A 17,571-nucleotide genomic window follows, 5' to 3' on the forward strand; every position below is an offset into this window, starting at 1 on the left:
AAGGGCACTGTTTCCTTTCATTGCTTTATCAAATGAACGACATTTTCCCGCCCAAGGTTTAGTCCCAAAAGAGTTTTCCACCCCTAATTGAAATAAATAATACTTTTTCACCCAAAATTAAAATTGTTTAATGAAACACTAATATTAAGGGGGTGAAATTACTGTTTTATCTATGCTATTTCATTTTTTCTTTTTCCAAAATTTTTATATAATTCTCAATTAGCAAAAATTAAAAATAATATTTTAAATATCCGAGTTATATAAAAAACTTTTTATTTTTTTTTTCACCCTCACTCCTTGTTTCTCTCTTCCTATAGATAAGAATATCTTTATTATATAATCGTATATTAAGGGACAATTGTAATTTTGTAAAATATTGTGGTTTTTATAAATTTTTAAGGGTTATTAGAAATTAGAAAAAAGTTTGGGGTCATCTGAAAATTTTTTAAAAACCAATTTATTCTCGAATAATTTAAAAAATGATAATTATACTCTCAAAGAATTGAACAGAATGCAATCAAATTTTATCACAAGTAAAATAATGTGAAACACAAAAGGGGCACTGATTCCTTTCATTGCTTTATCAGATGAATAACCTTTTCCCACCCAAGGTTTAGTCTTACAACATGTTCCACCCCTAATTGAAATAAATAATACTTTTTCACCCAAAATTAAAATTGGTTAATGCAACAGTAATATTAAGGGGGTGAAATTACTGTTTTATCCATGCTATTTCATATTTTCTTTTTCCAAAATTATTATATAATACTAAATTCACAAAAATTAAAAATAATATTTTAAATATTCGAGTTATACAAGAAACTTTTTATTCTTTTTTCTTTCACCCTCACTCCTTGTTTCTCTCTTCCTATAGATAAAAATATCTTTATTATATAATAGGATATTAAGGGATAATTGCAATTTTGTAAAATATTGTGGTTTTTGTGAATTTTTAAGGGTTATTAGATATTAGAAAAAGTTTGGGGTCATCTGAAATTTTTGAAAAATCATTTATTTTCTAATAGTTTTAAAAATTGTGGTTATACTCTCAAAGGATTAACCAGAATACAACCGAATTTTTTAAAGATTAAATTATAATATTTAAAACATTTTAATATGAAAAAAAAATTGTAATTTTTAAAATTAAAAATAATAAAATTATTATTTTACCTTTATATCATTAATCTTTCTTCTTAATAGAGGGAAAAGCGTCTGTCATACCAACTCTGGATGACAAGAGGATTCTAGGCCGAACCTTCATAGAAATATGTCATTTAAAGATAAGGTTTATTAGTATAATCCATAATTAATATGGATAGTACAAGTAGCAGAATAAGAATAATGATTTTGCTTAACGGGTCATTGCCAAATTAATATTCCTTTTAGCCGACTAATTATTCTCTTCCCACTAAGTATTTCTGTTCCCACCTTACTTGTTTCCGAGAATCCATTTTTGTTGCAGCGACTCCAACTTCCCAGAGGTTTCAGGAATTTTGCCTTTTTGAGATATTCTTAAAACCTTTTTCACAAGTGCTATGCTACACGGAATCGGAAACGTAGAAATATGAAAACACGGAAATATAAATGTTACAATAAGGTGTGCGCGTAACTAGTTGTATTTCTTTAAAAAAAAGTATAAAATAGTAATTTTTTAATTTTTTAATTATAAAAATATGTACGTTTAATTAACTTGGTCTATCAATCGATAATCAAATGAATTATGTAAATCAAATTTAATGAAATCAATTTTTTGAGCATTCATTAACAATTAAAGAAGCTAGAGATGGAGAAGAGCTGAGTTTTGATAAGCCAAAAGGGGGAGGAGAGGAGAGGAGAATAAATCAGAATTATGGTTTGAAATTGTAGAGGAGAGTGAAATAAGAAATCGATTTTTGATCGATTAATAAATAAAAAGAAACTTGTTTATATTTTTGAAACGTCTTTGAAACATTTTATACCTGTTTCAGAGTGTTTAAAAAATGGAAACGTTTCGGAAACGCAGAAACGCACCGTAGCAAATTTATAAATTTATAAAGAATGAGGAATCGGTTTCATAGAAAATTCCCAGAGGGATTTGGTTCACTGACTCTTAACTAAGCTGCTTACATCACTCAGCTAACATAATCAACCTCACCAACTCCACTAACGCTTTGGAAATTCAATGAATCAGATACTTATCGTGAGTAATAAGTAAGGAATTTTCATGGAGCTTCATGTAAAAGTTTTAATGTATAATTTATAAATAATGTCCTGCATTGAAGTGGACCAAGAACTGCAACATATGTACATCAATTGTTGGCTACAAACAAAAGAATAATCAGCAAAGTCTCTAAGATCAATATATCAAATTCAAGAGATGTCATACTTGTACTGAATTTGGAGTTGAAGGCGCCAGTTTGGCTATATAAGAAGGGCTCTGCTCTCCAGCCATTATCACAACAATTTCAGGCACATCATCTTCTGTCTGCTGGTTGAGCTGCTGAGGGGCTTCAATAGATTCACTTGATGGGGCTGGTGCTTCTGGTTTAGGCTGATAAAGTAAAAGCCTTATAATTAGTAAAGCGAAGAGAAAAAACAGAAGAATGAGGCCCCCAAAGATGAATTCAGTGGAGAAGTTCCATTTCACTCTCAGGCTGCTGTCATCTGAGTCACTGACTTTTGGCAACATCTTTTTCCTTCAGTCAATTTGTTTGAAGATAAAGCAGATGGGGTTGCAGGTATGAGGCTGTCTGTGAAGTTTATCAGCTTCATCAGCCTCTACTTATAGGAAGACAGTGAAAAAACAGTTGACTTGGAAACCATTACAGGCTGATTTATTCATCAATACACTTATTCTTGATTTGGTCTTTTTCTGATGATTTATTGGGTCAAAGCATTTTGTTCAGTTATTTGTTTTAGGTCTAAGTTTAAGGGATCTTACTTAAGTGGTGTTATGTAATCTCTCAAACACAAAAGGACATGCACAATTCCTTCAATAATTAGAATTGTTCAGCATAAAAAAATGGGTTCATATGAAGTTCAAGATTTTTTTGGTTTGAAGGCTAGACTCAAAGAAAGACAAAGCTTAGCATATCCCAAGTGTTAAATTAAAATAAGATCAGCAGCATATCCCAAGTGTTAAATTAAAATAAGATCATCATTTTACCAACTATTGCATAAAAATGAGAAAGAAATCTTATTGGACAGGGAAGAAGCCCATAAAAACTACAAATTTCTGCAATTTCTACGGTTAAATAAATTCTTCATTAGTTTTTCCACAAGGTCTCATGAAAAGGTAAAATGATATTTGTAAACTTTCTTTTGTCTTCAAATCACTCTCTTTTTATTCTTATTCCCTAATCTCCCACCTCTGAACTTGTCAACTGATCCAAATGGGTATTTTAAGTTGTTCTGGTTTGATATGAACCACCACACTCCGCACCTTTGGTGCCCACACAGGCTGGTTGTGGGTTACCTCCTTGTTAACCTTGGGTTAACACTGTAATACTAATACTAAATTATATAAATCTTGAGAGATCTATACTTCAAAAGCTAGCTATTGAAATTGAAGAGTTCATACTTTTCTAATGTGAGATCCAAGTCTTACACCTTGCATTTGGAATCCTAAATATGGTTCAGTCAACTGGGTGTTTGAGTCAGACCCAGCCACCAAAGACTTTCTGGTACTTCCCTTCTCTGCTTTCTTCTTCCCTGCAGTTAGGCTTTTTCTTGACACCGACGTCTTTGAGGTATCATTTACTATAATCACTATTTGAACTGCTATTTCTATTTATAGTGTTTTGAATGTAGAATTTTAGTCATGATCCTTAAATGATAGATGTCTAGTACAACTATAAAATTTAGTAATATTTGAATTTGGGTTAAATTCAAACCGAGTGGAGATTTGCATGGAACCAAGCTCGAGATCACTTCAAAAAAGCTTGAGCTTGACTCATTTTAAATGAGTAAAACCCAAGTTCAAGCTCGTCATAAGCTTTAAGCGCAGTTTATTACTAAAATGACGTCGTTTTGTATCAAATTTTTTCAGCTCGCGAGTTTGATGAGCCAAACAACTCTAAAACTCGAGCTCGAAAATATGAAACTTTCATACTCAAGCTCCAGCTCACTTAAGTTGAGCTCGTTTCGGGCTTCTTTGAGCTTTCGTTTTGTGTTTGTTCAAGTTGAACTGAAGCTTGAACAAGTTTAACTCAAATCCAGCCTTGATTTGAATTACAAAAGATAGTCCTAGTTGTTGATCTGCTGAAACAATGAAATGTTTGACCTATAATATGCAAAATTCTGGAGAAAAGAAGTTTTCTAGCGGTCTAAATCAGATTGAAGTGTTAACCAAATCCATAATACACATTTATATTATTAAAGATGCATATGTATTTGAATTGAATATAGATTTAAGAGAAACTCTATACTCCCTGTTAACTATTATAAGTGGCAGGATTTCTATGATGGCTAAGTTATATTGTCTGAACACACCAAGCTTTGATGGAAACATGACATATTCGAGAAGTTTATTTGTCATATGTTGCATCTAGGGTTGGATTCTAACCGAGTTTGTTCAAGCTTGAAAATGAGCTTGAAAGCAAATTTGACAACAAGCATGATATGAGCTTAGCTTAAGCGAACTCGACCTCAAGCTCGAGCATAGGACTTAAATATATTTCAGTTTGAGATTAAAGGGTATTCGACCCGTTAAGCTCATGAGCCTGAAAGAATTCAATACGAATTGACTAAATATCATTTTGACCATTATGTATCAAAACAACATCATTTTAATTATTTTTTTTTTCTCGGTGATAGTATTAAACCAAACTCAAAATGTAACTTAGCTTGAACTCAAGTTGAACCTGAGCTTAATAGCCAAGCTTGAACAACTTTGTGGAGAGCTTAGTAAGCTCAAGCTTACTTCCCCTCAAACCGAACCAAACTCAAGTTTGCCCAAGCTCGGACTTGGCTTGGTTCAAATTCAAGCTTACTTGCATCGCTTGCCAATAAGAATTTAGCCAAACTTGCAAGTCTTGAGTCCTGTCAATTAATCTTACAACAAAGTGTAATGGATAACTTCATGTAAAAGGCACTATGAAGAACTTTTCCTGAATGTTTAGTTCTGAAGTATAGTCTGTTACTCTTATTTGCACCGTTATGATGATTTCTTCCTGCACCAGGTTCACTCGCATCGGTTCAGTTGCCTTAGGCCTCCGTGATGCCACTGATGTTTTCCTAGAGATTACAAAGATGTCAAAATAAACTGGCTGCGAATGGATCGCTAACACATATTTCATTCTTGCTGTTCCCATAATGTGTCGTCTCAATGTTACTATGTGTTTTTATGAAAGCTATGAAGCTTTTATGACCTTGGACAAGAGACGGAATCACCATCTCCATCTCTCTTCATCGATGTCATCTCTCTCCGTCAACAGACGAAAAGACAAAGATGAAATTGTTTGTCTTTTTGTCAATGAAAACGAAGAAAACGTTTGTCGATGGAAAGAGCTGACAAAGTTTTAAGATGAAAAGAGGAGGTCGCGGAAGATAGAGATGGTAGTTAGAAAAGTGAAGAAAAAAAACCATAGGTTTTTTTTTGTTTGGAGGGGGGGGAATGTCACTTTTTAAAATTGAAAAAGTTAAAGTAAGAGTGAATTTGTCAGTTTTTAAAAGTTGAGGGGTAAAATAAGATAAAATTATATATTTTCTAATATTATTAATAAAATAACAATTTTACCCTTACATCTAACAGAATTTTAATGAAAGTTAATGACAAATGAGTTTTTAGGTTTTTGAAACTTCACACAGGTGGGAGTTTGAAAATATATTGGCCAATGCACTTCTATCCTGCTTGCTTGTTGTGAACATTTATTGGTGGAAGTTAATGGTTGGGATGGTTGCTAAGCAAGTCCAGGAAAGAGGACAGCTTGAAAACGATGTTGGGATGGTCCAAGGCTCAATTGGAGAAAAGAAGGCCCAAAAAAGGAAGATTCGTCATTATTTGTGGCCGAATAGTCTTGAGTTGGTCCCAGGTAAGTAGCAACTAACGGAGAGAAATGAACCCAAAATCATGTCTATGAAGTGAAATTCAAGGTTTTCTGTAGGATTATGTTGTGTAGAAGTTAGGCCCAACAACAGAATTACTCCTTATAATTTATAACTATTTGCCAAGATCAGCCACGAAATTTCAGATACAGAATGGTACCACCAAAAACCCAAATTCCAAGCAATTGATTTTCCTCCACCAAAGTAATGATGGAATCATCTATAGTTAGATTCAAATTTAGCTTATTCAAATTCAAAAATGAGTCTAACTTAAAAAAGCTTGGTTTAAACAAACTTAAAACTCGTGCTTGAACTCGAGCTTTAGGTTTGTTAGACTCACCAAACCCACAAAATTGGTATATTTTATCACGAATCTACTAAAATGATATCATTTTAATCAATACACATCAAAACGATGTCATTTTAGTCATTTTTTATTCAATTACAATACAAAACCCAACTCAAAGCACAACTCAAGCTTGACTCTCCTCAGGTGAGCTGAGCACAAACAACTTTGAAGCGAGCTCAAGCTCACCTGGGTTTGGCTCGAATCTAGCCCTATTTTCATCAATAACTATTTCAGTGGTGATCATCTAGAAATGCATGTGCATGCAAAGATCCAACCCAGATGATTAAATGCATGGTACATATATACTACACTAATGAGTCTGAGCGTGCAACAGGAGATCTGAACTTCAATAAATTACAGACGATGAATAAAATGGTTGCCACAAAAACAATACACTAACAATATTGTAACAATTCACAAGTGCCAAGCTTACTTGAAAATGTAACATATAATGTTGAGTTGGTATTGCTTTCACTTCTGTTTCTGCTTCTAACTACAATATATGTGCTGGATGACCTGCAGTTATAGCCCGATCTGCTGAAGATTACTCGGTCAACCTGCATGTCACTGATCAACCATCTTTTGCCACATTATCTCACTGAGAAAATTTTGCAATCAACTTGTCCACGTGAATTATAATATCATCGATGCAGGGGCGAACTGCAGCCTGAGGCTGAAGCATCCATGTAACAAACTTGTGGAGAGCGTCTGGATATGGAGGATTTGGTCCAGCTGGCCATTTTATTTGTGCATTTACAACAGCCAATTGCAGGCTTCCTCCAGATTCTCCTAGTGCATACTCAAATGGAGACACTCCATACCTGAAAAATCAGCCATAAGCAACAGGAAAATGGAAAATTGAAAGGCATGTTTATAGAAATCAAATAGATTAACTTCAATAAAACAGTCTATTTTCTGAATATCACCAATACCAGCAGGACACCAGAAAAAAAAAGTGACATTCTCTTTACTTTCAGCATATCTTAAATACAGAATCTAATCCTCAACTAGGTGTCAGCACAGTTTTTATAAAGTTAAAAGTAATATTGAGTTAAATGCGAGCTGAAACTACGAATTAATATCTTCTGAATTTGCCTGCTTAAATTGATTCCATATTGCACAAAAACTCATTTTGTCTTTAGACACTACCACAACAGAAAACTCCTAACATAAAAATGTAACATGTCATGACAGTATATTTGAAGTGATCAATTTGCTATTTGCTATATAACCTTTAATCAAAGATGTCTGAAAAATAAATGAATGTAGTAAGCATCTTGAACCAAACAAAAAATGGCAAGATAATCAATGTCTTCAAAAACCAGCATGATGACAAGACCAACAAAACAGTTTCTCTTTATCAAAACGTATGAAAGACAAGAATTAGTCCTCACATTATTGCATATAAAGTGCATCCTAGTGACCAAATATCAGTTCTCTCATCAATATTGGCATGACTTGGGCAGTCCCACAGCTCAGGAGCCCGGTAAGGTGCAGAACAATGTTCAGCTGCCCATTCCTATACAATAACCATCCAAAATCCAACCATTAGCATGGTACAGGATGATGGAACATTATGCTTATTTTCACTAGTTAATAAAGACACAAAAAAAAAAATTGACAGAAGAATTATTAGCGCTGTAACAATGGTTCAGAGTAAGAAACAGAATACTGGAAAGAAAACAACTAGCACCTGCAACTGCAAAGCTTCTGAACGACACTGAATTTGCCTCCTTGCAGGCTGGGCACTCCCAAAATCCATCAATATTGCAAAAGGTGGTTGGCCTTTTCTATTAGTAATAAGAACATTACCAGGTTTGACATCATTATGAGCATATGGAGGTTCAAAACTGTGCATGTGTTTGAGTCCTGCACAAAGCTGTCACAACAATGTTGCTTTATCAAAATACATTATAGCAATGCAAATCAATACTTTGGCACCATACATCGAAACTACTACCTGCCTATATTCAGGGAGAGCAAAGAAGATTCAAAGCTCCACAAGTGATGTGCACTGAATGAGCAATCACCACACAACCATACTCCAAACAAAACATCTACTTTAACAGAAAACTACTGAAGTTCTTAGTGGAAAAAAAAATAACCGATGCAATTCTCCAACTAAAGCAACATATAAATTCCAATGGTTGAAATTTAATATATATACATGTTTATACACAAGACAAGAGGGAAAAAGACATTTCTGATAAAACATATCAAATCAGGGGAGGATTTTTTTTATTCTCTTATCTGGTGGGACTGCAAAAATTCAACAAGAAAAAACTTTCTACTACAAACTTGCATCACAGAAGGAAAACTACTAAGAAATAAATGAGATTGCTATTCACCTGGCGGAAAATTTGGAGAACATCTGAGGTAGAAAAAAATTCCTTCTTAGCTTTCATAGCTTTGGCATTGTCCAGTAGGGTTCCATCCAAATGAACAGGAAATAACAGGTATGCTTCATGATTCCACGATCCTTCTTGATTACTCTAACCAACAAAAGTAAATCTTTCAGTTAACTCAGTCATTGGAAGATGTTAAAGGAAGCACAAGGATAACATATAAGCAGACCATACAACATAATTAATATTAATGTCAATTAGACTCCAAGATCACAAAGCATGCAAGTCTACCATGTAAGATGAGCCTAAACATTCCAAGCTTGTTTATTGAAGTTCCTAAATTAGTTGATTAGATATTTCTTCAATCCCATACACAATATAAGGCATAGGTTCCATAATCACAGTATTATACCAATTGAGAGAACATTTAATCACCTAATTTAGACTGCAATCGGTTTGCAGTTTCAATTGCAACATAACGGAAACATTAAGAAGATACCTTAGCAGCGATTATGGCGTGATCAAGAAGCGGAAGCAGATTTTGGTGACTAAATAAAGACGAAACACGAATCTCCTCTCTCACCAACTCCAGCTGTTCATTGTTTTGAATGAGAACTTTCTTCATTGCATAAGTTCCATCATCTGCATTATAATCAAATTCAAATGAATACCATAACTACCAAGTTTCACTTCAATTTCACTTTCACAATCCAAGATCTTCAATCAATTCGATAACCAGACAACAAATCTATCGTCAATCAATTAAGTTCACACAAATGACTAATCAAATAAAAAACAATCGCTTTGGATCCAATATTCAATAACAGTAACAGTCAATTAAAGAATTCGTATAGACGAACCGGAGAGATGAGATGGATCTTTGACTCTGTTGGCGAGACCGCCGGAAGTAACAGAAGAGGAGTTGGTGATGACTTCTTTGACCAAAAAGACATAGGCGAATCCACCCTCACCGAGCTGCCGCAAAATCCTGAACCTAGTTTCGTTGATCCAGACGTCTCCCCCGCCGTTAACGGCGTCGTACAGAGCGTTTAGACCTGAGAACGTACAACCCATGCCTCCCTCACTCTTAGGCGCTTGCCAAAGAATACGAAATGGTTCTTCAAATTCTCATTAACAGATCTCGATGTTTTTTTTTTCCCCTTATTTATTAGGCCAAACAAAATTTCCCACCCCAGTTTTACTGGGAAGACAAATGTTTACTGATTGATGATGAAAAATTTAAATATTTACATAAGTTTTATGTTAAAGTCATATATTTCAAAATTTTATATTGGAGATTATTATTTTATTAATAATATTAAAATAATTAAAATTATATTTTATTAATTTAAAAAATTAATAATTTTTTATGATTAAATTTTTTTTAAAAAAAATTTTTATGATATCAAACATAAAATTCGTTCATTTTTTTCAACGAACAACAATCATCTCTTGATAAAGATGAACGACAAACAAAATCATCATTATCATTTAACAAAGGACAACAAATGTCGTATAATAAAAGATAACAAATAACGTCTAGCAAAGTTTGTGATGAAGTTATTAGTGATTGTCAATGGCAAAAAAGAGAAAGAAAAAAACTTAAGAATTTAAAAAGTAAAAATCACTTTTTAAAGTTAAGGTTTTAAGTTAAAAATTTAATTCAAAAAACTTGAAAAGAAAATAAGATAATATTATATATTTTTTAATATTATTATTAGATGATAATTCATCTTTATATTAATAATAATTTTAATGAAAAATTAGATATTTATAAATATTTAAGTTTTTTATTTATTATAAATATATTTTTAAAATTAGATTAAAATTTAAATATAAAATGACTATATTCCACCCAAGGTTTGTTGAAAGCACCAGTTCATATCATTAAATTTCAAAAAAAATTATTTTTATCCGTCATCATCCAGGTCCTTTGGCCTTTTAAATTTTATTTTCATAAATATAATATGATAAGGTCAAATAATTGTAATTTTTTGTTCATTAATGTAAATTCAATTTAATATCTTAAAAGTTGCTAAATATTTATTGGCCAAAGGACTATGTCCCACCGAAAGTATGCTTTGTATCCAAATTCTTTCTATTAACTTTGAAAATTCCATTTACCCACTCATGGGTCGTTAAAATTAATTGAATTGGTTAATTATATCATTTTTCTCTCTAAACCCTAAAAATTAATAATTTCCTCCAAACCAAAGTTTTCAAAAATTACATTTTCCCCCTAGGGTTTTCAAACTTTCATATTTAATTTTTTTAACAATGACCAATGATCTTCAAGCACTTACTCTCCCTCTCTGATGGCTCCTCCTTTCAATAGTACATCTTTCGATACCGTGTGGCATCATCATCGACGAAGACGACTCATCTTGATCTCTAACGAAGACTCTTTATCGTCGACGAAGACGGTTCGTCCTCGTCTCAACGAAGAAGACACGTCATCTTCGTTGACGACGACGTTGAGGAGGGGGAGACACAATACGGTCGGAAAGAGGAAACACCGAAGAGGAAGAAACGTCCTCTAGAGATCGTCGATCGTTGTCAAAAAATTTAACCCAAAAGTTTGGAAATCTTAGAGGGAAAAATATTGTTTTTGAAAACTTGAGTTAGGAGAAATTGTTAGTTTTTAGGGTTTAAAGGGAAAAATAAAATTAAATTTAAGTTTATTTTTAATATTATAGATAAAATGATGATTTTATCTTTGAAACCCTTTTTTATAACTGTTTATGAGTGGGTAAATAGAATTTAAAGTTTGGGGGGTGGGGGTTGTTAAAAAAAAAACATACTTTGGGTGGGACACAGTCCTTTGGCCACATTTATTCTTTAAACTGTCTTGTGATATGATCAAATTATCAAAACATTTTTAGCCCTTGAGATTAAACGCTGTCCTCATATTGGCTGTCCACGCATACATTGAAGGCTGACAGAAGTTTCTTCGAAACGACATTACCGTAAGTTGACGTTTGACTAGTTTTATGACCATTGGCTGAAAGAGGTGTGGTCCATCCATCTAGAGCAACTTGTCTCGTGTGGTTTACACACTATTTTTTAAACTACATCAAATCCACCCGTTAAACTAATTTATATATAAATATTAATTAGTTTAAAATTTAATTAAATTCAATAAATTTATCAAATCTAAAAAATTATTTAAAATTAATAATTTATAATTTATTTTTTTACTATTTATTAGAGTATCAATTATTTAATTAACATATTTAAAATTATATTTTATATATATTATATTTTTAAAATATGATAAATATTTAATATTATTTAAAAAATATATAATAATTTATTAATAGATTAAACCGGTTGATTGTCTGGTCAAACTGTGACCCAATGGGATAACCAATATAATTTTAAAAACATTGGTTAAATGTAGTTTCATTTTTTAATTGATTAAATGATAGAGTAGTGTCACGTGTATAAATAATGTGTTATCATATGATTGAATAGTTTAAAATTAAAGATAAAATAACACTCAATTACATAATGATATATTATTATTTATGTAAAAAATTATGTATGTTATTTGTATATATAATTTTATTATGAGTAATATCCTTGCTCAGTGATTCTATATCTACAAATAAATTTTACGATTTACTCATGCAACATAATTTTGATATGTCATCAAGAAAGATTTAAATTCATACTCTTTTATATATGAAATCTCATCTTTTGCGACTTAAGCTACCTCTTGGAAATTAGTTTGAATTTTCTTTACAATAAAATTATATGTATATATTTTTGGATATACAGATAATATATCATTATGTAATTAGATAATTTGAAATAAAAGGTAAAATAATATCTAATCACATGAATATACATCATCTATATACTCAATTATGTACAAAAAAAAAAAAAAAATATGCACGCACAACATTGCTCTTTTCTTTAATCAAAGTTATTATCTCTTTATTCACTGAAGAGGAAGAAGAACAAGTGTGCATGTCCAACTGTCTGAGACATGGTTAAGCTTTTTCATAAAACCATCATTTATAGTTCATCAGCAGCAACTCAGGATTTCAATAGAGTTGGGCTATGGAGCAGCAGAAGGAATGGCCGGTTGTTGCTGAGTAATGCAATGGATGTTTCCCCCTCCCAGAACAATCTCCCTTGCACCTTCAACTGCTACGACCTGAGCCAAAATAACATTTAATAACTTCATCCATCAAGAAAACAGTAAGAGTGCGAGATCAAGATTCAACAAATGTAACATCAGTCTGTTTTCAGATTATGTCAGATGCGATATGCAAAGATTGTAGAAATGACATTTATTTGATTTGCTTACTTCATGATTTGGGAAGACCTGTGACAAAACACAAACAGCTTCATCATCCCATTTTTTGTCCCCAAACTGTGGCGTGATGATCCCTCCATTGGCAATGTAGAAATTTACGTATGATGCAGCAAGTCTTGTACCTGGAAGTCTTGGCTTAGCCTCACCATCCTGAAACCAAAATGTTAAAGAGCTGCTCTCTACTTTATGTTCATAAAATTCTTGAATGAAGTAACAAATAAAAAAGTTACAAATTCTATTTGCAGTGGTAAATTTGGAAATTTTCACCCAATTCAGATATTAAGTGAGCTTTGAGAGTATTTTGGGATAGATGCAGAGGCACGAAACACAAATTTAAGATGCTAGATGCTTGCCTGAATAACTCCAGCTGCTTCTTCATCTGTCATATAAAGTGGCCCGGGTACATGGAGCTTGATTATTTCTAATTTTCGACCTTTTGCATCAGTAGTGTTAGACAGAACAGAAAAGGCTTCCACAGATCGCTCATACTGAGGATCTGTTTCATCGTCAGTCCAAGACAACAAAACTACACCAGGTTTTGCAAAACAGCACATATTGTCAATATGGCCATTGGTATCATCATCACCTGTTAAATCAGCAAAGTAGATGTTTTCAGGTTAAATAAAGATAGAAAAGAAGATAATTTTGGGAAACGATGTATGTATCTCTGCTACACACTCCTCTGTGATATGAACCCAAGAGAAGACAAATTTGAAAATAAAGCCATATGACCAAAATGAGTAGACATCAAGAATTATACAGTATAATCCACGAGGTAACCACATAATCTTCTTCACACCCAGATATGCCTTAAGTTCATCCTCTATTTGTACTTTGCTCAAATGTGGGTTCCTGTTCTTATTCAGAAGACATTCTTCTGTAGTTAGGCATGTACCTGAAGCAGCAACACAAAATAATCAATAACAATGGTATAGCGATTGCATTAACTTTGTATAAACGAAGTCAACTTTCTTTGTGTAGTTGCAGCCTCTGCAACGGAAGAACATTAGGTCATGAATTTCCAGATGTGAAGCATACTGACAAATTGGATCATATGCCACAATCAAACACAGCCTTTAGCAACTTATTCAGAAATGAAGTCTCTCCCTCCAATGGGTGACTTAAAATCTCCAGGTAAAGTATCTACCAAGATCAAATGAAACAGCAAATAAATTACAACTGTTACCTTCGCCATCGACATGGATACTCCCACCTTCAAGAATTAGAGACTGAGGGAACCTGGGAAGCCTCTCAATTGCCAAAATCTAACAAAAAATGATTAAAAAAAAGATTAAATTTACAAGAAAATTTATAAAACGAATGTACTTGGGAAAAAAGAGAAGCATTCAACAGACTAAAATCCGTTTTACACACAAACCTTCTGTGCCACAAGAAGGTCAAGACTCCAATCTTTGTAACAACCGTCATCAACCCCTGAAAATTCCGAGAGTAAGATGACTGGCACCCTAGTGAGCAATATTATTCACATATCAAACAAAGGCCACAAAAACAACCACTATCACTTCAGTTCTATATGCAATCACAGTGGAAATTGCTGTCAATCCAAGAAAGACAGAGATGCAGGACATAAATTCTTAAATAATAAGAATAGTGATGCACCTATTATAGATGCTAAACTCTTCTTATTAGGAGTATAAAGCAACAAAACATCAATAGCTTACCTCCCCAACTGTTGAAATTCCAGTCAATTCCAGCAACCCTTGGTACTGTAGCATTTGAGGTTACTACAATCTAAATGAGGAAAACAAATAACAAAAAAACATCTTTCATTTGTTAAAATCAGAAACAAGGCCAGATTTATCAGAATTGCAATTGCAAACTCAGTAATATTATTATTAGAAAGAGGAAAGCTCACAGTTGGCCCAGTATCTCGAAACCATGAATCATTCATGCTCATCTCAGTAACCCTGATATTATGTGGTAGCTGACTTCGTGCATTTTCCCACTAATAATGCAACAAATTAAAATGATTGAACTTGTTAAGAAAAGTACTAAAGACATTTCCATCATTTTCTATTTTCACCAACCTGAGCAGCATTTGCACAGACAGTCACAGGCTCAAACTTTGAAATTGCTGTTGCTACCTCAGCAAATACTTTTTGAGCATGAACAGCATTGTTTCGCCAATTATCTGGGCGTTCCTGACAAAGTGGATATTAATGTCAAATACACCATGAATATATTAACAACTACATTCTTTTAATATCATATAAGAAAAATCATATGTTTGAACAAAGAAAAACAAAATGTAAACAAAGACTTGTTCAAGAAAGGAAGTCAAAGATTGCATTTTCTCTCCAGGAACCTCTCAGGAACATGAAGATAAAGCAATAAATTATATATATGAGATTCAAGACATGGACACGCCACAGAAAGGCAGGGAAAAAATACGAACATTATAGCATGATATGAACATGCCAGAAATCTTACCCCAAATTAGAACTAAAAACTTATCCTAGACTAATTTGACATGTCTAACACAATATTCATCAATTTAACATGTCATATAGCGCATTGAAGAAGTTCAAAATCATAATTATTGATTCGAGGCTTTTTCACCTCAAAAGGGAGTATATTTCTACGTTGGAAGTGGAAACAAGGTGGATCATTCAAGAACCACAATCCATAGGCTTTATAAAAAGAAGAAAGCGATGAACTGGGAAATGTTTCGGTCCAATTCTCATGACTCTGTGACATCATTGAAAATTGGTGTAGATGATATCAAAAGAGCTCTTGCAATTAAGTCTTGCATGGATTGAATCAATCATCTACCAGGTATCTTATTGATTATTTCCAGTTTGAAATAATCCAATCATCTGCCATGGTGTCTTACTGGTAAAGATACAAGTACAATAAACCAAAATGTTCCTTCTTTAATTCATCTCGTATCAATCGAGACATGAACAAAACAAAATCTAATTTGCACACAGAACCATCATCAAACACATGAAATAGCCAGAGAACTTCCACATGCAAATCAGATATAAGAAAGAATCAAAACCATTAATCATTCATCATTCCCAGATAACAAAAAAGAACTGAAATCCATTATAGATGAAAGAAGATCAGTCACTTACAAAACCCATCAAAACCATCGACATACAGATTCATCAGTAAATAAGCAATCAATAAAGAGGAAAAAAAAAAGAAAAAGAAAAAGAGAGAACTTACAGGCCAACCCATCCAGCACTGTGAATGGGGTTCCCACTCTGCTGGCATGCGGTATCCATGAGCAGCCGGAGTCCCTTTCATCTCCATTCTCAACCTTTCTTCTCTGCTCCTCTTTCACACAGACGGTAGTCTATTCTTTAAGCTTTCTCTCTCTCACGTGACGGCAGAGACTTAAAGCCACTTAAGAGAGACAAACCTTACGTCAAAAGTAGTCGATAGTGGATTTTGAAGTGGAGATAAAATTATATATAATCTTTGTGTAAAAACCATAAACATATAACAAAGGGTGCCTGAATTTTCGGCAGTCTTCAACAAAAGACGCATCACGTGTAATCACCTTGTCCGCTACTGCGTTATTTCTCTGCTTCTTTATCTCTACGGACCCTTTGTTTCCGATGAATTAACATAAATATATCTAACGCCACTAACGCTACCGCTGCCACCCAGTCCAACGGAGTGTTACAGTAAGCGGAAAAAAAAATCTTTTCAGTAAAATATATATAAATCTACTGTAAATTATACACAGAGACAGAGATAACATGGAGGATTGTTTCTTGACTCACTTTAGCCCAGAAAGTTACGGGAATTGCCTGCAAGGGGTGACTTGACTGCGAACAGAAGGGTTAGATATTATTAAAATTAAGGGAGAAGGACTATTTCCCACCCAACTTTTGATGCGTTTTCAAAATGTCACCCACGCCAGATGAAAATCCAGTTTTCCCACCCATGACCAAACTACCATCCATTTTTTCAGTTAGGAACAGGGGTAAAATCGTCATTTACTATTTAAAACATTAAAACTTTAAAATTTTACCGTTTTCCCCTCCAGGTTTTAAAAAGTAATAACTAACCCATCCTCAAAGTTTGAAAAGTTTAATTTCACCCCCTAGGGTTTGCTTCCTTCTCCGGCCACCACCGACGGCAGCTGCAATCGATCGATGGGAGATCTCCGACTACAAAGGACGACGAAGGACGACCCTTCGTCGCCCAGATCTGGACGACGAAGGGTCATCCAGATCTGGAAGAATAGACGAAGGACGACGCTTCGTCGTCGTAGCCTCTAGACGACGTGACGAGCGACGAAAGACGACGAAGAGTCGTCCTTCGTCGTCTGGGTGGAGCAACGAAGAGAGACCTCTTCGTCGCACCGTGCACCAGGAGAAGGAGATCTCCGTCTCTTCCTTTTTCGGCCACCACCGCCGTCGCACCAGGAGAAGGAGGAGGCAGGTGACTACGCCAGAGACGACGTCGAGAGATGAAGTTGAAGAATGGGGGTGAAACTGCTAGTTTTGAAAGTTATGGAGGACAGCTGTTTTTTGAAAAATTTGGAAACACTA

The 17,571-nt window shown here is 33.7% G+C and overlaps 2 protein-coding genes across 2 annotated transcripts; both read right to left on the bottom strand.

Annotated features, from left to right (window-relative positions):
• Positions 1–6,653: 6,653 nt before the first annotated feature.
• Positions 6,654–9,877, bottom strand: LOC123203830 (serine/threonine-protein kinase 16-like). Its single transcript, XM_044620275.1, has 6 exons — positions 9,579–9,877; positions 9,218–9,360; positions 8,722–8,865; positions 8,067–8,252; positions 7,768–7,892; positions 6,654–7,194 (listed from the first exon to the last, which is right to left on the bottom strand). The coding sequence occupies exons 1-6, from the start codon at positions 9,790–9,792 to the stop codon at positions 6,969–6,971; spliced, it is 1,038 nt and encodes a 345-aa protein (XP_044476210.1). The 5' UTR covers positions 9,793–9,877; the 3' UTR covers positions 6,654–6,968.
• A 2,753-nt stretch (positions 9,878–12,630) lies between these two features.
• Positions 12,631–16,769, bottom strand: LOC123203889 (agmatine deiminase). The gene is made up of 11 exons (XM_044620358.1): positions 16,572–16,769; positions 16,235–16,414; positions 15,091–15,204; positions 14,919–15,008; positions 14,725–14,794; positions 14,421–14,476; positions 14,229–14,307; positions 13,803–13,937; positions 13,396–13,628; positions 13,034–13,192; positions 12,631–12,880 (listed from the first exon to the last, which is right to left on the bottom strand). The coding sequence occupies exons 2-11, from the start codon at positions 16,319–16,321 to the stop codon at positions 12,782–12,784; spliced, it is 1,122 nt and encodes a 373-aa protein (XP_044476293.1). The 5' UTR covers positions 16,322–16,414; positions 16,572–16,769; the 3' UTR covers positions 12,631–12,781.
• Positions 16,770–17,571: the final 802 nt, after the last annotated feature.

The sequence above is a fragment of the Mangifera indica genome, chromosome 20, assembly GCF_011075055.1.
Source record: "Mangifera indica cultivar Alphonso chromosome 20, CATAS_Mindica_2.1, whole genome shotgun sequence".
Lineage (NCBI taxonomy): Eukaryota > Viridiplantae > Streptophyta > Magnoliopsida > Sapindales > Anacardiaceae > Mangifera > Mangifera indica.